Source organism: Lampetra planeri, chromosome 6 (genome assembly GCF_965212315.1).
Source record: "Lampetra planeri chromosome 6, kcLamPlan1.2.h2, whole genome shotgun sequence".
Classification (NCBI taxonomy): Eukaryota; Metazoa; Chordata; class Hyperoartia; order Petromyzontiformes; family Petromyzontidae; genus Lampetra; species Lampetra planeri.
The window spans coordinates 15,789,149-15,812,076 of NC_136112.1; the positions used below are offsets into that span (position 1 = coordinate 15,789,149).

Here is a 22,928-nt window from a genome sequence, read left to right on the forward strand (position 1 = left end):
TCCTCTCATCAAGGGGCATAAACCACCATCACGCGAACTCCGGTCATCCTCGCAGTAGTGGCTTTTTGGCTGGCCGTCGAACAAAGACGGTCACCGCATCGAGCGCTTACAGATGCGCTTTGGTGGCCGTCTGGAACGCTCTTCCGATATTAGGAAGCCACTGGAGCTATGCGCTTTGAAATAATTTATATTCAAAACTCATTTATTTATAACTGCCTTTGTGTTTAGTTTGTTGTCCTTCCCCCGCATCTTCGATTAGCACGGTTGGCTCCGTACGGTGCGAAAGAAGTTCAACGTACATTACACACAACAGCTCTCCCTCCCATCTGAGAGGAGCTGCAATGGGGCCTGGTACAGGCTCGTCTATTTAAGCATATGAATAACTACATTAAATATTATTATAATAAGTTGACATGGATCAGGTGTCCAGGGTGGTCAACTGACACGTAACAAACACACACAACAACAACAACAACTGCCGTGGCGCTTGTGCCCAGCTAGGTGCCACCTGAAGTTTTCGAAGGCTCGCTGCCACATCACGGGACAGACCCAGGTGCCATGGGTTGACTGACAAACATACGCACACAGATAAACAAATGCACGCGCACACACACACATGCACATATTAGTTACTAAAATAATGTCAGGATAACATTATACGCACCAACACAATGGTGTGCTGTTCTGGTAATGAATTGGCATGTTTTGTTTAAGTGACAAACGTTACTAATTGGCTGTGTCGGGTGGTGGCGGGTTTATATTTACGCGATCTACCCTAAAAACCTCCATTGTGGATATTATTCATCTGTAGGAATATAACTTCAAAGCATATATAAAGGAAATTGTTTATTTAAAAAATAAGATGATGTGTGACACGCAGATTAACACAGCCCCCACCCATCGTGATGTCTTGTGACATCGCAAATTGCACCACATTTTGTTTCCTCTGACACCCTCCACCACCGTGTGGAATTGATGACGCTACAAAGTCTTCAAAGGTAGAGAAATCCTCCTCCATCCGAGGGATTGCACAACCCTGGCCTGTAGAAAATAACCACAGGGCAATGGTTTGCTACTGCACAACAGATCTTGTCCGTTCAAGTGAATTGCTTTATTCTTCAAAGAATGCAGCTGCAATCAGCCGACCTAAGAGTTGAAGTTTTATTCGGACCTGACACAAATGGGGAGCGGTAGTGTAGCGGTTCGCGCGCTGAGCTACGAACCTGGATGCCCGAGTTCGATTCCCGCTCACGGCCAACACCAGTGACGATTATCTGAACCGGCCCGGGCCTCCCCTAGGTCGACTCAGCCTCAAATGAGTATATGGTGCTCTGTGTAAACATCGCCACTGGGGAGACAAAGGCGACCGGGCGTGGTTGCTGGCCACCCGCCCCTTCGTGTGCCGTGCCGGCCTTCATAGGTGCTCGCTAACAGCACTTGCCCCCAACAGCCTGAGTAGTCTATACGGGGCTTCTTTGTCATTGTCTAGAGACGTCAATTAAATTTGCTCGCATGCTTTTTGACATGTAATATCGAATCATAGGTGTGAACTGTCCAAAAACATGTACCTGTCACACGAGGCCACCTGAGTGTACAGCGATTAAAGTGTCATCACGTTGCCACTGAGTTACAGAGATGTAACGTGATGGTGACAACGATTGTGCTGATGACGTTGACAATCACGTGAAAATGGGATTACTGACATGAGGAGGGGTGACTGCGTTTAAGAGGCTGATGTGCCGCTGCTCGGTGTGCTGCACGGTGGCGAGATGTTAACTACCTCGCCTGGTATACAGGAGGTTGTGGGTTTGATCCTGACCCTCATGCTTGCTGTATATCGTGAGTTTGCATGTTCTCCTCCGGGTCCTCTGGTTTTTACCTCCACATTTAGAATCGACATCACGCATTGAGAGTATTTGGCCGCTATAAATGTCCACGTGATAAGCCACTTTGTCGAGCTATCATTTGTGGCCAGGTCACTTCTGAAATAGAGCTACGTAGTTCAGTGGGACCGTTACCTGGTAAACTAAAAATAGTTATTACTCATTCTGCGTGCGTGCGTGCGTGCGCGTGACGCCTGGTATTGTCTTCTACACGCTGTGTCCGCACGGCAGGAATCGTCCCTCTCGGATCTTCTCTGTCAGTGTCGCCTCTTGTCCCAGTCGAGCCCCCAGTCTGGATGTTAAATATAATTACGAAGATGTCAACATCCACTTATTGCTGCGACTAAATCCGTTTGTAGGGGTTGACATTTCGAGAGGTTTGTTAATGAAGTTACCCTCCTGTTCACAACGCGCCACTTACAACTCATAGTGCCCCAGGGTGGATGATGCATTGGCCAGAATTCAGTCATTGTGTGTGAGTGAACATGCATCGCATGTCAATCAACCGAGTGGTTAGCAGGAGAGCGAGTGACTCGCCGTCACAAGGATGTGAGTACGGATCTTGGTTGGGGGTGGACATTAAAACGAGTACCACTTTGTATGTATGTTTGCTGAACTTCTTTCACACCATATGTAGCCAACCATGCTAATCGGAGGTGCAGGGGAAGGACAACAAAACCACCCACAAAAAGCAGTCCTAAAGAAATGGATTTTCAATTTAGATGATTTAAAAGTGCATAGCTCCAGTGGCTTCCTCATATTGGAAGGAAGAGCGTCTCCACTTTGTCCAATAAATAGACTCGTCACACCTGTGGCAACGATGTATTTCCAGCACTGGCTCAGAGACATTAAACAAGAGAAAAAAAATCCCATTCGCACATATACCTACGTACGGTGCAAAAGAAGTTCACACACGAGCACCGCCTCAATGCTCATTTGAGCAGGAATTCGCCTTGACGTTGAGTGACCAAAGTGCTGTGTCCGTGCACCTTGTGCTCCCCCGGCAACGTCGTCAGTCCCAGCCCTGCACATGAGCACTTGTCATCTCAACAGCCATCGGCGTGGCCTTGGGGGCGCTCGGCCACGCGCGGTGCTGCCCGCCGTACCTCGGGAGGCGCCCCTTTCACGCGGCCGCCGTCGTGCCGTTCTCTCGCGCGTCCCTCTGTACAGACTACGCGGAGTTTGTGTTCCTGGCGCTCTTCCTCCTGGAGGTGATGCTCAAGATCTATGGGCTGGGCCCCCGCCCTTACTTCCACTCGGCCTTCAACTGCTTCGACTTTGGAGTGAGTCGGAGCACGAGGTCTCTGCGTGCACGCGCGCGTGTGCTTGCGTGTGTGTGTGTGCGCGCATGTGTGTGGGCACGTACGTGTGTGCGCGCGCGCGCGTGTGTGTGTGTGTGCAAAGTGCGTGGGGAGCTGTGGACTGGTGGTTCGCGCACTACGCTCTAAACCCGGCTACTCGAGTTCGAACCCTCCCCGCGGTTGACTCGATCTTCCCGCAGCTCCGATTAGCACGGTTGGCTATGTACGGTGTGAAAGAAGTTCAACATGCATCTTAAACTCGTGCGGTGTGAAAACATCAGCACTGGGGAGCTTCAAGCTCAAGTATATCTCGCACAACCAGGGGAGAACTCAAGACCAGGATAGTATCATTTGTAAGAGTGACCTGGGGTGTTAGTCTGCCAGGAGGAGGGGGGGGCGATGATTGTTATTTGTAACCCCAATTGAGTCATTTGCGAATTTGGAGACAAAGGCATTTTCGATGACCGCAGTTTAGGCTACGTACGGCGCGAAAGAAGTTCAACATACATACAAAAAAAGACAAAGATCTCTCATGTGGCCTTAACAGACTTTTTCGGGAAGTGCTGTTAGCGAGCACCTATGAAGGCCGGCATGGCACACGAGGGCGTGGGTAACCAACACCACACCCTTTGTCTCCCTAGCGGCGATGTTTGCACATCGCACCAGGTATCCATTTGAGGCTGAGTCGACCTAGGGGATGGCCCAGGTACCGGTTCAGATAATCGTCACTGGTGTTGGCCGTGAGCGGGAATCGAAGTCGGGTCGCCTGGTTCAGAGTGCAGCGCGCTTACCGCTGCACAACTGCTCCCCACACATACCAATACCCGCCATTCGCCACTGAGTGACGGTAACGTCACCCATACATACATACACAAAGACATACACACATACATCATCAACTGCACAGTACGGCGTGGGAGCTGCCTGGCATTGTCGCTCCATGCAGTAGCAGCTGCGCTGATCGTCTGCCTGTTGTGCTTTGCGACCCGTTGCCTTTATTGCAATGTCACCTTTGCCAGATTTCAAACGCAGAGCCCCGCTTCGCCTCTGCTGTCCTGTGGGTTACGTTATATCCAGGCCAATGTGGACTCGCCACGCCGTTGTGCGTCATGCCAGATTAAATTCTTCTTCTTGCGTGTGAACGTGTTGGCGGTACACCGGTGGTGTGCGGTATTGGAAAAAAAATTGCACATTTTCAGCGTTAATAATTTATTTTCCTGCGATTCGCAACCCCGGTCAGAACATCTTGTGGGGTGGCGGTGGTGCGTCAACATCAGAATTCTCGTGATGCCGAAGCGGTGCGGAGAGGAATGTTTAAACGAGCGGCTGAACACGAAGCTTCACAGTCTGTTGCCGTATAGCAGCACTCAGCCTGATGACGATTGGCTGGCTGCATGCTCCAGAAGCTAAAATATGACTCCTCCTGTCCCCTAGAGACTTGGTCGGGCCGTTCCTCGATTCGTTTCCGGATTAATTTCTTGGCGGACGGTGCCATCAAAAGATTACGACTCACGGTGTCACCACCGCACGTTCGAATGGGAAAGCAGCTGCTGAATCCTAAGTGCAAATTCTGATAAGAGAGTCTGCAGCTCACTCAAGTGGCAACAGCGACATCATTGGACCATTTAATGAGGACCGGTGTATTTTTTATGCTGCACTGGTGTACCGCCAATACGTCCATATGGCGCCGTGAATTGCAACGTAAAAAACTGACATCAATCGTGAAAGCTACACGCGGCAACTTCAGGTGAATGAATAACTGCTGCTGCTGCTGAATTTCCAAAGCTCACGGGCCTTCATAATTGCCTGCGAATGGCCATTTCCCGTGACGGTCGCTGTGCGCATTGGGATGCTGTGTCCCCCCAGGCGATTGTGGGGATCATGGTGAAAGTGGCTGTGTGTGTGCTGTGTATATGTGCTGTGTGTGTATGTGCTGTGTGTGTGTGTGCTGTGTGTGTGTGCGCACCCGGGTCGGGAGCGGTAGTGTAGTGGTTAGCGCACTGTGCGACCCGAGTTCGATTCCCGCTCACGGCCAACATCGGTGACGAATATTTCAACTTGTCGTCAGCCTCACCTAAGTCCACTCAGATTGAATTGAGTACCTGGCACTGTGTGTAAACATCAGCATTTGGAGAGGCACAGCCGTCTGGGCATGGTGCTGGCCAACCACCCCCTCGTGTGCCGTGCCGGCCGTCGTGAGTGTTGCTCGCGAACGGCACTTTGCCCCGACAGTCTATTAAAGGCTACACGGGGGGGATGCTGCCTGTGCCCAGGTGATTGTGGGGAGCATGGTGGAGATGGCGGTGTCGTGGTTGCGCCCGGGATCGGCGTTCGGGATCAGCGTGCTGCGCGCCCTGCGTCTCCTGCGCATATTCAAGGTCACCAAGTGCGTACCTCACACCCCGCTGCACTCGGCCGTTTGCACTCCACAGCCCTGCGCTCGCTTGTTTGTGGCGCCGTCGTCGTCGTCGTCGCCTTCTTTGCGTGCCGGCCGTGCTCCCCTATCCCACGCACGAACACGAGCAGACACGCACGGTCGCAGCAGGGCGTCGCTGCTCATGAGTGACAGGCCGAGAGGAACAGCACTGGCAGTTCCTGATTGGGGACCACATGGTTCAAGAACAGAGCAGATGCTTGGCCCTGGTGGATAATCGTCCACACAACTGACCTCGATAGAACACGAAGCTCATCATCGTCATTATGATTATTCCATGGAACGTGTTGTCTAATTGTGCGTCGAACTCGGGCCCTCATCGAACAGAGAGGGGTCCTTGGCCATAAACGTCTTTGAGTTCACCATCAGTGGTTCAAGCGGGGGCCTCAATCTGCTGATGAGACACCGAACATCGAGAGTTTGCTTTCACAAAACACCCAACGTTGCTAAAAAAAGGGATCCGCTCCCGGAACGCCGCATGGCCAATGGGGACGTGTGACCAATGCTTAAATTTGTTACGCGTCAGGACAGATATGGGAAGGAGGTGAATTGTCTGGTTATTTATGTTGTTACTTCTAATGCGCCCATCCGTGAAGCGCTCTGTCACAATTTTATCGCGAAGGGACGCTCTACTAAATGACGTTTGATTGATTGACTAAACGCGAATAATTGTGTCGAAGCAGAAAGGTCATAATCCTAGCACCACAGTTCCCAGAGGAGAATCTTCCTCTCAACCCTCCTCCATTGGTTACGGTCTGGGGATTATCCGAACGGGGAGGAGGGAATCCAGCCAAAAAGCGGTGCTGGGGTGTGAGCATCGAGCCGGATATGGAAGGTTTTATTTTCGTGATCGCTTTTACGCGTGATTTTCACAGGGCGCCAGATACACGGGGCAAATCTAAGAAATTAAATAAATACATACGTATGTCAGTGTTCTATTACTATTTCTAATTTACTTGGTAAGGCCCACTGAGCCATATAGCTCTTTTTCAGAAGCAATCTGGCCACAAATTATACGAAGTGGCTTATCGTGTGGAAATCTGCACCAGCCAAATACTCTTAACGCATGTTGATTCTAAATGTTGACGGAAAAACCGGAGGACCAGGAGAGACATCCACGCGACCACGGGGAGAACACGTAAACTCCAAATATACAGGCGTCAGGGGTCGGGATCGAGCCCACAACCTCTTGTAGACCAGGCGAGGTAGTTAGCATCTCGCCACCGTGTCAACAACCAGTACCGCCCGGCACGCCGTGACGCACTGCACATCTGGAAGGTGAAAGCAGGGAACAGAACCATTCAACGGTTTCCAGAAGCCTCGTCACTATGAAGAGCATCGCGACATGAATGTCGGAGCAGGGCGATTTTGAAACGGACGAAGACTTATGAAACATAAGAATAGGTTTTACCCTTTCTGGCAATAAAACAGATCTTAAAGATGTTCAAACACCAGATCAATACATTTTGTAAGGAATCAAATTTGCATTTACCACACATACTTGTGTTGAACATGCAAACAAATATGCTCTCATAATGTATGGCATTGTCTTCGAAACTGATTGGCCTACACCAGAGATGGGCCTCCTTTATGGCCTAGTCTCACCAGAGTCTGGTCTGCTCACTCGCAACAAAAGGTCCCAGGACGAAGACTTTGTGAAATGGTTCGCAACTGAAACATCCGGTCGCCTGCACATGACCTGGGGGATGACATTGCGCCTACAGGACATTGCAAGGTGTTTGGTAAGAATTGGTTTTACCCTTTCAGGTAATTAAACAGGAGATGTTAAGATGTTCAAACACCACACACACATATTTGTGTATCTTTTGCAAGACATCAAGTCTGTATTAACCACACGTACTCGTGGCAAAACATGTAAACAAACATCCTCTGAAATATTTGCATCGTCTTTGAAACGGATTGGTCTACACCAGAGACTTATATCGTTGCTCACCCGGAGCTATTAATGTGTGATACTTGCATCGTCTTTGTGTTGTTCGCCTTTTGGCGTCCTCTGGTCTAACACTTGTGAGACAAGGCCAAAAAGAAGGCTGTCTCTGGTGTAGGCCAATCAGTTTCCAAGACAATGTATATATTCTTTATCAGAGCATGTTTGTTTGCATGTTCACCACAAGTACGTGTGCTTAATGCAGATTTGATGCCTTGCAAAAGGAATCTATTTGGTGTTTGAACATCTTAACACCTCCGGTTTTATTGCCAGAGAGGGTAAAACCTGTTCTTCTTTTTATACTTTGATACTGGCAAAAAAGGTCCCAGGACGAAGATTTGCGAAATGATTCGCAACTCAAACTTCCGGTCGCTTGAAGTTGCCACGTCCACAAAGTGCCTGCATGTGACCTGGGGGATGACGTTGCCCTTACAGGACAGTTCAGGGTGTTTTAGTGTTTGTCCATTCCTCTCGGGCCCAAGCGTGACACTTCACAATTTATTTTTACCCACATCGTAGTAAGCAGAGGAGAAGATTAAATAAAAACCACAGAGAGCGTTTGTTGGAAGGGCATCCGAATGTCAGTTTGGGTGTTTTTTTCCCTTCCTCACACACATATAACAGGAAGTTTGGCTTGAGGCGCTCCCACAGCCACAAAACAGCCGCGGGCTCCGGCCGATAGGGGAAGCTTGAGTTGTGGCGACGGTAAATTCCAAGCGCCGGACACATCCAATCGTTCAGTGACAAGCCCAGATGAATTCACCGTTGTGCCATTAATTCAATTCAACTTAATTTCGTATCGGGCTCTGCCGTGACGTGATCCAGAAGCACTGCACAAGGTTACGCTGAAACCAAGAGTATGTTACAAAAAATTACTAAATCTAACCGGTTTGATTGTGTTACTCATTAATGGTGCATATATTCGCACTACAGTGTTAGAGAGGGTGTAATTAGGGGGTGTTAAACTTTGAGAATGTTGCCGGGTCACGATTAGCTTAGGATAGATGGGCGGTACGTTAGGCAGGCACGTGACTCAATTGCCAGAGTCACGTGGCCACTGGATAAGATGCAAGGTATATTCCCTTGGGATCCTGAAGAGGGGGAGGCCTGTATTGATGAGGGCCACTCCCTCAGAAAGTCGAGCGAGAGCGAGTTGAGTCACAGCTGACGAAAAACAGGATCACGCAGTGGAACCAAGGGAAGAAACGCAGGAGGGCCAGAGCCGGCCCAGCCACTAAGCGACCCTTGCAATTGCAAAGGGCCCCGTGGCCAGCAGAGGGCCCCCTAGAGTCACTGCTAGCGAGTGGGTGAAAAAAATAATACATCAAAGGGGCCTCCAACCAAATTTTGCTTAGGGCCCCCAAAGGTCTAGGGCCGGTTCTGAGGAGGGCCACCATAACTTTTACTTCATCATTTGTTGATGACCACCCCTGTGCTGGGAAAAATCAAGGCACAGAGGGCATGGGTCACACGAGGTTACGGTAGAAAATATGAACACTGATTTCAACATATCTCTCTCCCTGCGAGCCACGTGTTTTGTCAAAAACGTTGGTGATGATGGCCTTCTTCTGTACATCTCTGCCTACGATATTTGCTCAAGAACATTGCATTGGATACCCCCCAGCGAGTGTCATCAAATTATAATAATTACTTGCGTACTCAATTCACCCTCTTTCCTGGCTTCTTGTACCTTTTATTTCCCCAGCCAAAGCAGTATTCGGTTTCATTCCATGTCCAAGAAATGTAACCCTGGCTCTCTCTAATCACTCTCATTGATTTGATTTAATTTCTTGCTGCTGTTCGCAATACATTCATGTTAGCCATTAAGTTACTCATCTCTTGTCCGTCCATGAAATGTTTAACATCCTTCTCTTTTTTTAGTGAGGCAATGCGTGGGCCCGTCACATCGCGTAGCGAAACACCTACACACAGATGTGGAACGAACAATCAGAAATACCGTATCGCCCTTTGTTAATCCACTCCTGGATGAAGGCCTCGTCACACCCCTGTCAATAAACGGGAGTCGTTTGACCGTACTTGGCTGCTCTGGTTAGTGTCGTTGGTTCATGATGTCAAGTGACTCCCGCACCCTTGTGGTGCTGTTGCCGCTGCCGCCACTGCTGCCGCTGCTGCTGCCGCTGCCGCCACTGCTGTTATCGCTGCTGCTGCCACTATTGCTGCTGCTGCCACTGCTGTTGCCACCGCTGCTGCCGCTGACATTACTGCTGTCGCTGCTGCTGCCACTATTGCTGCTGCTGCCACTGCTGTTGCCACCGCTGCTGCCGCTGACATTACTGCTGTCGCTGCTGCTGCCACTATTGCTGCTGCTGCCGCTGCTGTTGCCACCGCTGCTGCCGCTGACATTACTGCTGTCGCTGCTGCCACTATTGCTACTGCTGCCGCCGCTGCTGCCGCCGCTACTGCTGCTCGTGCACTGTGCAGGTACTGGGCATCGCTGCGGAACCTCGTCGTGTCCCTGCTCAACTCCATGAAGTCGATCATCTCTCTCCTCTTTCTCCTCTTCCTCTTCATCGTCGTCTTTGCCCTGCTCGGCATGCAGCTCTTTGGCGGACAGTAAGCGGTGCACGCATGAACAAAGACAAAGATCTCCCCGTGTAGCCTTAAAAGACTGTTGGGGCAAGGTGCTGCTAGCGTATAACACCTATGAAGGCCGGCACAGTACACAAGGGGGTGGGTGGCCAGCACCATGGCCAACTGTTTTTGTCTCCCGAGTCGTGATGTTACATGCCAGACCAGGTACTTATTTGAGGTTGAGTCGACCTACGGGAAGCCCAGGACCAGTTCAGATAATCGTCTTGGCCGTGAACGGGAATCGAACCCGGGTCATTGTAATAATATTACAATTGCCGAGACTGTGAAAACGGGTCTTGATCATCTGGTTTGCTCCTCACTCTTGGCATTCTTGTAATTGCAACGAATTTCCATCGTGAAGATGATAATGTAGTGAGTCCAACTGAGTGGCAGACGTTGTCTTGGGAGCAACACTATTTATTACATCAACTCAACACACAACATCACGTGACCTACACTCGGGTGTTGAACGCCCATCTAACCACGCTACGGCAGAACTAGACACGGGTCGCTATCCCGGTCCGGACCACGAGCTGGGTCCCGGACCGCGTGGCTAGAGGCTTCTTCAACCCGACTGGATCTTCTTCACCAACAACCCGGAGAACCCCGAGCCCCTCACGGGGCCCCCGTTATATCGGTCCAGGCTGAGGCTGGCTCCACCCCTTGCCCCGCCCACCTTTTAGATCTCTCGAGCTCTTTCCCGAAGGCTCCCGAGAGCTCATCTATACCACGTGACCACCCAGCGTCCCCCGTCTCCCGGTGGCCCCTCTCCAATATCATCCGGTCACGTTTCGGCAGGTCAACCAGCGTATCATGCCCCAACGTAGCCCTGGCTGGCTGACGCTCCCTCTCGCTCCCTCACCGGGAGCCCGCACCGCACACCGTACGTGGTGCTTTGCGCTAACCAGCGCTCACCCAAGCCCCGCTAGGGCCGGTACTACGCCCAGTAACCGGGCTGCACATAATGACAACACATTATCCGCCGTGGTCTCGCAAACCCGGCACCACACAGTGACATTCAGTCACTACAATAATATAAAACAGAGTAACGCTTTACAGTTCGCTTGTGAGAACGCTTGTATCTTACGATTTAAACGCGGCTTAATTGCAATCCGCATTCGCCGTGGGAGCAAGTGATGGTGCAAGTACGGATGGCCTGAATGTGACTCATCATCAATATGAGTTTTAAGTGTTTTTCAGTTAAAGCCGGTGAGAACGCCATGACGCCCAGAACAGTCTCATTGGCACGAGTGACCTGGGGGGGGGGGTATTCGTTTCTCAATAGCTGGCGACGATTGCTGCTGCTGCTGCGTGTGTATAGAATCCCAATTGAGTAACTGGAAGTGTCATTTTACAATTTTTTGCAAATTTGGACCCTGCTGCCCGCACACGAAGGTCTGCTCTTGCGAATGACGAATCAGACGGCACGTGGTAGTATCGTGGTTGTTACACACCGCAGTAATGACCAGGGCAGCTGCTGGATTCTAACCGTGAACTTCTGCAACGAGGGGCGAGCACGCTACCGCTGGGCCGCGTCACCACCCTGCCATGGTGGCGAGATGTTAACGACCTCGCCTGGTATACAGGAGGTCGTGGGTTTGATTCTGATCCTGACGCCTGCTGCTGTATATTTGGAGTTTGCATGTTCTCCCCTGGTCGTGTGAGTTTTTCTCTGCGGCCAGAGTTTTTCTCTGCATGATGATGATAAGCCACTTGGTTGAGCTATCATTTGTGATAACCAGGTCGCTTCTGAAAAAGAACTATGTAGCTCAGTGGGGCCTTACCTGGTAAAATAAAATAAAAGTAGTTTTACTTTTTAGTAGTAGAGTGACAGTGCTGTCTGTGCACGCGCACGTGTGTGTGTGTGTGCGTGCGTGTATACTGCAGGTTCAATTTCGAAGAGGGCACACCCCCAACCAACTTTGATACTTTCCCAGCAGCCATCCTCACTGTGTTCCAGGTGAGAGGTGTTCACACAGCTGCAGGCGTTCACGTGTATCTCTATCATGCATTTGTCCAAGAGCAAAGGGAGGTTCTTGTAAAAAAAATTATCTCGGCATTGAGCGTCTCCCCTCTCGAGCGTTGACCACGTGCCTCTGCGGCCATCTCCTCGAGTTGAATTTTTTAATGTCGCGTGGAGAAAGCTTGAGAGGGAGAACAAATGCTCATTCACGCAGCCCAACCCCTGCAAATCTGCGCTTGCTTTACAAGCGACTGCCGAGCACACACGCGGTAAAAGGCAGCGTCGTTCTCTTTCGTGTGGAATCGAGATGGGGCCTTCTGAACGCCCGCGTGAGCCTGAGACAGTCAAGGGCCATCGTGCAGGTGGCCTAGACAGTGCCACATGAAGCGAGTGCGGGGCCTGTAGCATATGTTATAAAGGGGCCCTAAATAAATAAAAACATAAATATTAAAACACAAATTTTTAACTTGCATCGTAAAGTAATTGTATTTTTTCATTTGCTATACAGCCAGATAATGGCAATTCACTAACCCTAAACACCCAGTCGTTCATACAAGTTGAAGGCGGTATAGTACTCTCGTAATAGAGCAAGTGCAGAATCAGTGAACCGGAATTGATAGCTTGAAAGCATTTAGCGCGGGGCCCTTGAAAGTGCGGGCCCATAACATATGTAGCTACTTTTGCTACGAGGATAATCCGGCACTGGGCCTAGACTGTCTCACTGCACCAAGAGCTCCAGGGAGGGGGGCCCCGCTTCACTGCCATGCTTCTCAACTCGCCGAAGGCTGCAGCCACGGGCTGCGCTTGCACGAATTTGAGACTCTCGTGGATGCAGCAACGTGCAGAGGTGTGCAGCGCTCCGTGCACAAAAGCTGTCCTCGGCCTTATCCAGACCACCAGCTCGGAATAACTGAACGTGTGGCGTTTTGTTGTTGAGACCACCAATGCAAAGAGTTGAGATAATGTGGCCATCCCACACAGGCAGCAGCGGGGAAATAAACTCTTTGGGTCGGTGGTCTTAATTGTGGCGAGATGGGAACTACCTCGCCTGGTGTACAGGAGGTCGTGGGTTCGATGCTGACCCTGACGCCTGCTGCTGTATATTTGGAGTTTGCGTGTCTCTCTTTCCTCGTGGTCGCGAGGATTTTTCTACAGGTTTTCCCTCCACATTCAGAAACATGGCTGCTATAAATGTCCACACGATAAGCCACTTCATTGACCGATCATTTGTGATAGCCAAGTCGCTTCTGAAAAGAGCCACATAGCTCAGTGGGCCTTACCTAGTAAAATAAGACAATATTTTAGATTAGTTTAATGACACAATGGACACACATTAAGGTGTTTTGAGCTGATGGTCTGGATAAGGCTGAAGACACCTATTGCTCCAGCGGTGCTGCACACCTCCGTGTACTTTTAAAACTATTTGTCTTCTGGCCAGCATTGAGTTTTCTGCCGTGATGGTTATTTACAGATTTGAATTCGAGCCATTCTGCATGGCTGAAGGTCACAACATTTCCCAGTGCGCCTTTGAGTGTCTTTCAGCTCAGGCATTATTATATTTGTATTTCCTTTGGTTTACGTAACTCGGAGGGCATTCCAGGCATGAATTGATACTTGGTACAAATGTATGAAAAGATGAAGGTGTCTGGTAGGGACGGCTCGTAGACACGTTCCATGACAAAGGTGGAGGCCCTGTTATTAACCAGGCGACCCTGTCGACTTACAGTCAGAAGTTAAAGTCCCGGTCAAGTGTTGACTCGTTTGGTCCTACACAGTGAATAAGTGAGAACCAGCGATTGGGAAGTCGAATGTGGTAGTCCGGTGATAGACTGGTAGCCGGCATAGGAATGTGGAATTAAATTTCGACCACTTAATTTTTTTTTACACAACTAAAATGCCTGTCAACAGGAGCCCGTGGGCATTCCACCCGTTCTTTCACCGGGGGTCGTGGGTCAGGTCTCATGTTTCAGAGGTTCAGGAGTATACACACTCCCGCAGTTAGATTTAGTGACACTGAATTTTATTCGATCACGGAACATCTTGTCAGCTGCACTATGCTGTGTAGCATCATTGCACCACTGTTTCGTTTGTTGTTCTTCCTCCTTCGCAACATACATACTTTAGTCTTTTCGGTAAAGTCACGTAGGTAAAAAATTAAATTAAATTAAATCAAGACGTTTCGGAGGCAACACAAGCTTCCGTCTTCAACACAAGCTTCTGTCTTCATTTTTGGATGAGAAAGCAGTGCCATAGAGTTTACAAGCTTTGTTTTGTGCATTCTGGGTTAGTTGTGGAAAACGATAAATCGTAAAATAAGGCCCTGTTTTTGCCACCAAAATTGCATGTTGTGGTGAGTCGGTCTTGTCAGCCTTCTGGAATAGTGTTTCCCACCGGCCTTTGTTTAATCAGGAAAACCGTGGACCGGTTTCAGCTTTCTGAGTGTCATTGCAGTGCATGGCCTAGAAAAATACCAGCACTGCAAAGGAACTCAACAGCAATCGTGTTGTCAGAGCAAGGGGAGGGATTGTATAGTCATTTAAAATAATTTTGGAGTTGTTTTTCTCAACTATATTCGCAAGCAGTGAATATCTCCAGGGCATATCCTGACGCCTGTCTCGTCTCATTATGGCCTACTGCTTTGGCCATTTAACAGTGCAATTAAACGTCTCTGAATCCTCAAGATTCTGTCAGCTCTATTTACTCTTTACGCGGAGTTGAGACAAAAACTAAAAGCTACGCTGAAACGGTGGCTCAGTGGTGATACTCGTGCCCCACAGCAAAGAGGCCCTGTATTTGATTTCTGGCTCCTGTGCGCGTTCCTGGGTGAAGTTTGAATGCTCTCCCCTCGTCCCCTTGTGGCTTTCCACTGGCTTCTCTGGTTTCATGCCACAGCTGAAGGGACCCACAATTTAACTGGTATTTGTCAAACATCCGAAAGCCGAAAATATCACCTGCAAGTCACTCACTTGGGTTTACACACAGCCACATCACCCCTGACTGCAAAGATCTGCAGAACCATCCTGAATAATAAGCCTGAGACTCGGTGAGGTTCTCCTCCTTGAACAAACCTAACGGTAAACACACAGAGAAGAGTCCCGAGTTCAACTCTGCAGAGGTCACACTCTCCAAAAGGGTGTCTCTGCTTAGAATGGCGCGCGGTGGTGACGGTGATCCGTGCAGCATGTGACGGGGGCAGCTCGGGGCACGGGCGAGATGCGTCGGAGCGATGCGTCGTTGTTAACGCGGCGCGACTCCGCGAGTGCGCGCGTTAATTTGACGTGACTAACCGACGGGCACAGCGCCGCATGCCGCGGCACCACAGGGTCAGCTGCTGTACTCTCTGTATGTTCCTGCAGACGATTTTGTTTTGTTTTTCTCCCGATGGCTATATTCAGCATTTGCATCGGGGAGAAACGGTGCTTCGGTGGTGATTTGTATCCGCCCAGGTGGCTCGTCGGTAGAGCGAGCGCGCGGCTCGCAATCGCAAGGCTGCGAGTTCCACCCCTGCTTGGGGATTGACGCAGTCCATCATCTCTCCAGGGTCAATTCAATAATTTCCACTTTTGTGTGGATATCAACACTGGTTGTCCTGTGCACAGAATCACCCCTGCCGTAGGAACGTGAAATTTCCACCACTGACTCAGCAGCGCTGTAAACGGGCGTTGAGCACCATTGCTCATTTTAGTGGAAAAAATCCGTAGCTTTGTTTTGGCTTTCAGTGATTTTGTATGCCGCCGTTCTGTTGAGTCACCGTATGCGTGCTTCTGTAATGGGACCCTTTCACCATTAGACGTCCGCACGTGACTTGCTGTGGGATTCAGAGATTGCGCAATCACTTAATTCAACACAAAGTGTGTTTGGTGTACAACCACTCATGTCGACAATGCGAGTTTTACTTATGTTCACCTCCGTGTCTGATGAACATACACTGGCAACCTCTTTGCCTAAACTGTCAACTCTTGATTAGCGAAAAGGGTTGAAGATTGGTATATTCGCTGTAAATTCAGCACATCCGTCATTTAATCAGATGGTATGATGTGCATCAGTATCCTATTTGTACATTTCGTCTAATATCAGTGTATGTGTTTGTGTTCAGCGGTTGTAAAGCGGTTTGGCGCTTTGCTGCATGGCGAGACAAAGCGTGACCAGCTGTCTCACAAATTCCAGTGGATGAGCGAACAGGATTCTGTCACAGAACCCTGGTGCACGAGCGTCGCCATGCCGGACGCAGACGCCGTCACGTGTAATAACCGAGCGTGCGTGCGTCCAGATTCTAACCGGGGAGGACTGGAATGCCGTGATGTACGATGGCATCAAGTCCCAGGGCGGGGTGAAGAAGGGAATGATGGCATCGTGCTATTTCATCGTCCTCACCCTCTTTGGGAACTGTATCCTCTCGTCCAAATCAAAGCACGGTTCACCACGAGCCAAGGAATTGGGTGCACGAAAGGCGAATCGGGGTGTGAGAGCGCAGGGACTCGTGCGTCTGGGTTTAGGGCACGCTCCCCGATGAGCCTCGTCATGTCAAAGGGCATCGCACGCTCGGAATGCATCAGCGGTTCAGGTTCAGTTCATGCCAAGGACTCTTGCAGTGGACATTTAGACTCCTGTGGTGTGAGCTATTGCTTTGATACGCCATGTTGAGTTCGTTCATGAAAGATGATCTCGAACGTATCATTTGATTTACACGCGTGGAACTGTGTCTCCGAGCTTTGCTGCTGCTAACAGTCCAGTTTCCTCAGTCTGTGTGGTGCAAATGTCCCACTGATGTTACATTAGGGATCAAATGTTAATTTTAGTCTGCATCCCGAGAAGATACATATAAGAGGAAGTTTGAACCAATTGGGGAGCAGAGATCAGCTTGGCAAGAAGAGGGATTGGAGAGGATGAATATCTGTTAGGAGTTGCTAAAGACGCAGAGTTTAACAATATCCTAAAGCCTCACTGCACATTCGGTGCAACACAGCAGACCGAACCGCGCTGGGGGCATTGCCGGCACGAGCTGCTGTCCAGTGAGTGTGACCCCTTGACAGCGTCGCTCGCCAGACACCCTGCTCAACGTGTTCCTCGCCATTGCCGTGGACAACCTCGCGAACGCCCAGGAGCTCACCAAGGTGAGCGCCCCCGCCAAGGCTTGCACGTGTGCGCGGAAAACCCGTTGTAACTTAATGGCCATTGTCGTGTTGGCGGTCACAGACGGTGAGAGTATTTGGCCACTGCAAATTTCCACGTGACGTTCATTCACTTCGTTGAGCTCTCATTTGTGGCCGGGTGGCTTCTGAAAAAGAGCTGTATAGCTCGTAGAGCTCAGTGGGCCTTACCTGGTAAAATAAAAATCTTTTTAGCTTGGATTCTATGGAGTAGTCAAGCCATCTCTTTTAAATTACTCTAAGAGGAATGTTGAATCTTGATTTGAAGCTTTCGTGACTGCAGGAATTCATACTCTTTGCTTCTTTCGGTAAAGTCACGTAGGTAGAAAATAAAATAAATCGTCGTCGTGAAGCCGCCCCCAACCACTACCGACTGTTGTGGGCGCGCACACTCGCCCCCCGCCCCCCTTCCACAGCCCCCTCCGCCACCCACTAACGCTCTATAATCAATTTAGATTTAGCCGAGAATTTCGCCGTCTCACGGAGGGGGGCGGGGGGGGGGAAGCAGCACTGCCTTTAGAAATCACGCTTTGAACAAGGCCAGCCTGTGCCCGAGAGAGAGAGAGACGAGTGGGGTCTAAAGAGGAAGGGGCAGGACACGAATAGGAAGGGGTGGGGCCTAGAGCAGGGTTGGCCAACCTGTAACAGACCATGAGCCAAAAAGTACACCATGAGTTCTGCAAAGAGCCAAGTGTGTATATATAAGTGTGTATATATTGACAGTTTTCGGCATAGCACGGGAGACATTCACGATCCTACGTTGGCATTCATTATCAGCTTCTCCAAAGCACTGCAGCCTGCTATTGCCCCCATATGTATGTTGTCTATACAATAAAAATGATTACGTTTTACTTGTAAATCTGACAACAGCTGACACAGTAACTCGGACATTGTTGCTCCCTTTCAGCTTATTAAGCTCATCGGACACAATCCAGCCGGGCTGATAATTCGATCCGATCTGTTTCGTTTTTTTTGTTTATACTTAAATTTGTTTTGATTCAATTGTGAAATGGCTCGGTCAGACGTCATTATAATTAGGTTCCTGTTACCAGTTATTGATGCTAAATGCTGCGAGAGTGCCCACCCCGGACAGAGATTCATTACCTCCAGAGCCGTTATTTAGCAGTCAACAGCAGGGGGCGCGCACGACACGAGTGTGTCAGCAGTGTCAGGACGACCGTCGGTCGACGCCCGCTCTCGTGCTCTCGTGCTGACGTTCACCAGGATGAAGAGGAGGAGCAGGAAGCGACGAACAAGAAGCTGTTGTCGATTAAAAAGGACGCCGAAGAGATCAGCCCCTTGTCTACCGTGAACACACCCAGCAGGTGACGCCACCACCGTGCCACCGCCACCATTGATATTGCTCTCCTGTTCAATGTATACACACACACAGGCCATAGAGCAATACACACGCCTCATTACATACCCAGCACACCCTAAGTGCTCGCTTTGTTTTATTTTGTATCCTCAAACGCTCACCTCCGCGCTCACCTCCACGCTCACCCGCACGCTCATTCACCGCCATACTCACCTCCACACCCTGCCATTTGCACCCTTACACCGCACACCCAATACATTACACACGACCACTACCCTCAAACCCATAAACAACCAACCTAATATACTGTACACATCTGGCCATCACACCACTTTCTCCCTTGTACAATAGTCTATAAACTGGCTGAACGGGACCATCATCCGCCTAACAAATAAATCTAAACTCTAAACCCTGTCTCCCCCCCCCCCCCCCCATTGTCCGTAGCCGCCCTCTGTCGGTGTGGGAGCAACACTCGACCCGCCTGCGCCGCTCCAGCTCGGACGCCCTCAGGGTCAGCTGCGAGCAACTGTACAGGTGTGGGCAGACGTAGCGGGGCGGGCAGACATACAGGTGCGGCCGGCCGTACAGGTGCGGGAAGCCGTACAGGTGCGGGCAGACATACAGGTGCGGGCGGACGTACAGGTGCGGGAAGCCGTACAGGTGCGGGCAGACATACAGGTGCGGGCGGACGTACAGGTGCGGGAAGCCGTACAGGTGCGGGCGGACGTACAGGTGCGGGGGGCCGTACAGGTGCGGGCAGACATACAGGTGCGGGCGGACGTACAGGTGCGGGAAGCCGTACAGGTGCGGCCGGCCGTACAGGTGCGGGAAGCCGTACAGGTGCGGGCAGACATACAGGTGCGGGCGGACGTACAGGTGCGGGAAGCCGTACAGGTGCGGGCGGACGTACAGGTGCGGGAGGCCGTACAGGTGCGGCCGGCCGTACAGGTGCGGGAAGCCGTACAGGTGCGGGCGGACGTACAGGTGCGGGAGGCCGTACAGGTGCGAGCAGCCGTACAGGTGCGGGCAGACGTAGAGGTGCGAGCAGCCGTACAGGTGCGGCGGTGCCCACTCCTCATGCTTGCATCTCAACTCTGCCCCTAACCCTCGTGTAGGTCCCCCCCCCCTGTCGACGTCGCAGCGTTCCCTCGTTGTTTGCGCAACTGCTGCATTGGGCTCATTCGCGAATCGCATCTGGAACTCTGTATGGCTGCTGCATCGAGAGAGATAGAGAGAGAAAGTAATACGATTAACTGATGAGAGATAAAGTGATCAGAGAAAAAGGGATGAGAGAAAGGGAAGAGATCAAATGATGTGAGATCAAGTGATAAGATGCTTTTCACGTATTTAATAGCTTATTTAGGTATGTATTAAAAAGGTAGGCTTTTGTAGGCTGGTATCATTATCTACAAAATTTTCTATTCACGGGCATCTCCGGAACGTATCCCTCACGAATAACGAGGGGGTGCTTGACTGTGCCACTCATTTACCCAGGAAGGCCTCGCTGAGTGCCATAATTAATTTTCAGGAGGGGTCCATGCCAAGCCTTCACAGAAAGTTGATGGGTTGCGATCAACATTCCGGTTGGGGTAAAATTTGCGGTGTCATTTTCTAATTTGGATGCCAGACTCTTGCGAATGGCATCGCGCGATCTCTGACGTCCACTGTGAAGCAGAGGCAGCGCGGTGTTTTCATGGTTATTTGACGCCGTGGTATTAACCAGGGCAGCCGCTGGATTCGAGCCATGAACCTCTGCGACGAGGGATGAGCGGGCGACTGCTCTGGCCGCGTCACCGACCATGAGCACCACGCAGCGCTCATTTAGAGGTCATTCCTTTGTCGTGGCCTTTTAATAATTAACACCAAAAAAGAGTAGATATTGAGTATATAGTAGTGCTCGGTTAACGTTTTTGTATTTGTTCCATTAAAACTACTATCCACCGAAATAGCTGTTACTCGAATTCACGTAACTTTAAAAATAAGTAAAAATCACTGAGTCTGCAAGAGAGCTGTTTGTCAACGATGCAAAACAGAAAATGCGATGTAAACAAAGCAAGTTGAGGTCTAAACGCTTATAAATGGGGGTCGCTGATTGGCTGACGGCACGGGCCAGCCCCACTTAAGAGCGCTGGGATGGGCCGAAATTGGCACCATAATGTAAACGTACCGTTAATCTAAATTTTAACATTACTCGAAACCATAAGGGGGGGGTCCTATGGGAGGTGAAACGTTAACCGGAAAACCGATGTCACTGTTAACCGAGGGACAACTGCATCTATACTCTGTAGTGATGAAACCAATGTCTGGGTCTTCTATTGGCTGGCTGATACAGAGGCATGCCCAGGGAAGTTGAGTCAGAACACAGGAGAGTTCACACTCGCGTATGGAAACATTATACTGGTAGGAACCTCCTGGTTACACCAGCCCACAGGGGATTATTGTGTCCATGGTGCAGGGAGGGGCTGGGTGGGGAGGGAGGGGCTGGGTGGGGAGGGGAGGGGAGGGTGGGGAGGGGCTGGGTGGGGAGGGTGAGGCTGGATGGGGAGAGGCTGGGTGGGGAGGGTGAGGCTGGGTGGGGGTTGGGAGGGGTGGGGCTGGGTGGGGAGGGGCTGGTCACCCCGTGGTGCCCTTATAAAACTCAACGTTTAACCTACTCACGCCGGCTTGTGCCCGCCCTCACAGTCGGCCATATTTGCGGAATACACCACGCCGCCGTTGACCCTGGCCATTGACCGAGCAACCCAACGTTCCTACCAGCTCCCTCCGCAGGAATGTGTTAAGTTTGCCGAAATTTAGGGAGGACCAAAATAAATGATTTGAATAAGAATTTTTACAATAATTAGAAATTGTGAAAAAATATTAAATTACAAATTTTCATAAATGTTTAAAGTATACGCACGCACACACACAGGCCATAGAGTAATACACACGCCACAATACACACAATACATGATGAGTCCTTTATTCCTACTGGAACGCATTTGGGGTTCAAATCTTCACTCCCCACAACGGCGTTCCGGGGCCTTCCGGGGCCTTCCGACCCAGTTCCACCACTGCCCATGCCCCAATACAGTAGACTATCGATTATCCGCGTGCGGTTTATCCGATTTGCGGATTAACAGGGTACCGGAGATTTTGACGTAAATTAACAAAGCGTGGATTTTTCCTTTGTTATTCTTGGAAATGGTTATTACAAGTCACGTGCTGAAACTGAACAAATATGTTGCTCCGGTCAATCCCAAATCCACGTGATCGCCACTACAGCACAGTAGTTCAATAACGTTACAACAGTGGGCGGAGTTTGGTTGATGTTGATTGGCGTGGTTCTGCTGCTATGCATTTAGTGGGCGGAATTTTCTGCGCTGGAACTGGAAAGTGTTATCACTGAGCACGCGCATAGATCAGTTGATCTTTAGTATTCGTTATCAATCGAAAGAATAGCAATGATTAACAAACTGCATTTTCTTCAGCTAAACATAATGTATTAGTGATTTTTGGCATAGAGATCCATGGGAAATTGATATTTTTGGGTCATCCACGATTTTTAATTATCCGTGGCCGTCCTCCCTGACAGCGCAGATAATCGAGATTCTTCTCTATACAACGAGCGTTACCACTCCAAGCACTTAACCACCTCCCCTGGCTGTCTATTTCCTTACTCGGCACCTTACTCACTTGTGTAGTCAAGGATGTTTGCACTCAGGATGGTCCGTAACAATGACACTCTTTTGATGAAGGAAACATTAAAAGTGTGTTGTTGTTGTATGGAAACATGGAAGAAACAGGAAAGAGAGGAAGACCTAACGGAGAAATAGCTTTCTGACGACATCACAAGAGATTGGTGCCAGAAAGATGTGGCCACTACTTGAGCACATTGGCACTCACAGACAGAGGAAAGTGAAAACAAATGACGAAATGTGCAGTGGACACCTACGGACTTACGGCCTATGGATCATGATGACTATGACGGCGATAAAGAAACTCTAGAGCAACGCCGTCCTCCTGCCGTCAGTACCGCGACTCCGCCCGTATCATCCCGGACCGTTGGATATCGAACTGGAGCCCTTTTGACGTGACGCTCAAACACACGCATTGCTGCCACCAATGTCAGGCTGCCACCAACGACACAATGCAACACGCCGAGCCGGTCGTATGGCCGCAATTAAAATGTTACTCCGTTGTTGCGTTCCGTCGGTGTCTTGTGGTTCATGCTCCTCTCATCAAGGGGCATAAACCACCATCACGCGAACTCCGGTCATCCTCGCAGTAGTGGCTTTTTGGCTGGCCGTCGAACAAAGACGGTCACCGCATCGAGCGCTTACAGATGCGCTTTTGTGGC

At 50.2% G+C, this 22,928-nt stretch overlaps 1 protein-coding gene across 1 annotated transcript in view; it reads left to right on the forward strand.

Moving 5' to 3' along the window:
* LOC144719610 (voltage-dependent N-type calcium channel subunit alpha-1B-like) overlaps positions 1-22,928 on the forward strand; it is a 156,980-nt gene that overhangs the window by 38,199 nt on the left and 95,853 nt on the right. The window contains exons 13-20 of the mRNA XM_078595691.1: positions 3,054-3,166; positions 5,458-5,570; positions 10,009-10,140; positions 12,046-12,118; positions 16,392-16,509; positions 17,168-17,235; positions 18,496-18,596; positions 19,034-19,123. Coding sequence (XP_078451817.1) covers positions 3,054-3,166; positions 5,458-5,570; positions 10,009-10,140; positions 12,046-12,118; positions 16,392-16,509; positions 17,168-17,235; positions 18,496-18,596; positions 19,034-19,123 — 808 coding nt within the window. The remainder of the gene's footprint in view (positions 1-3,053; positions 3,167-5,457; positions 5,571-10,008; positions 10,141-12,045; positions 12,119-16,391; positions 16,510-17,167; positions 17,236-18,495; positions 18,597-19,033; positions 19,124-22,928) is intronic.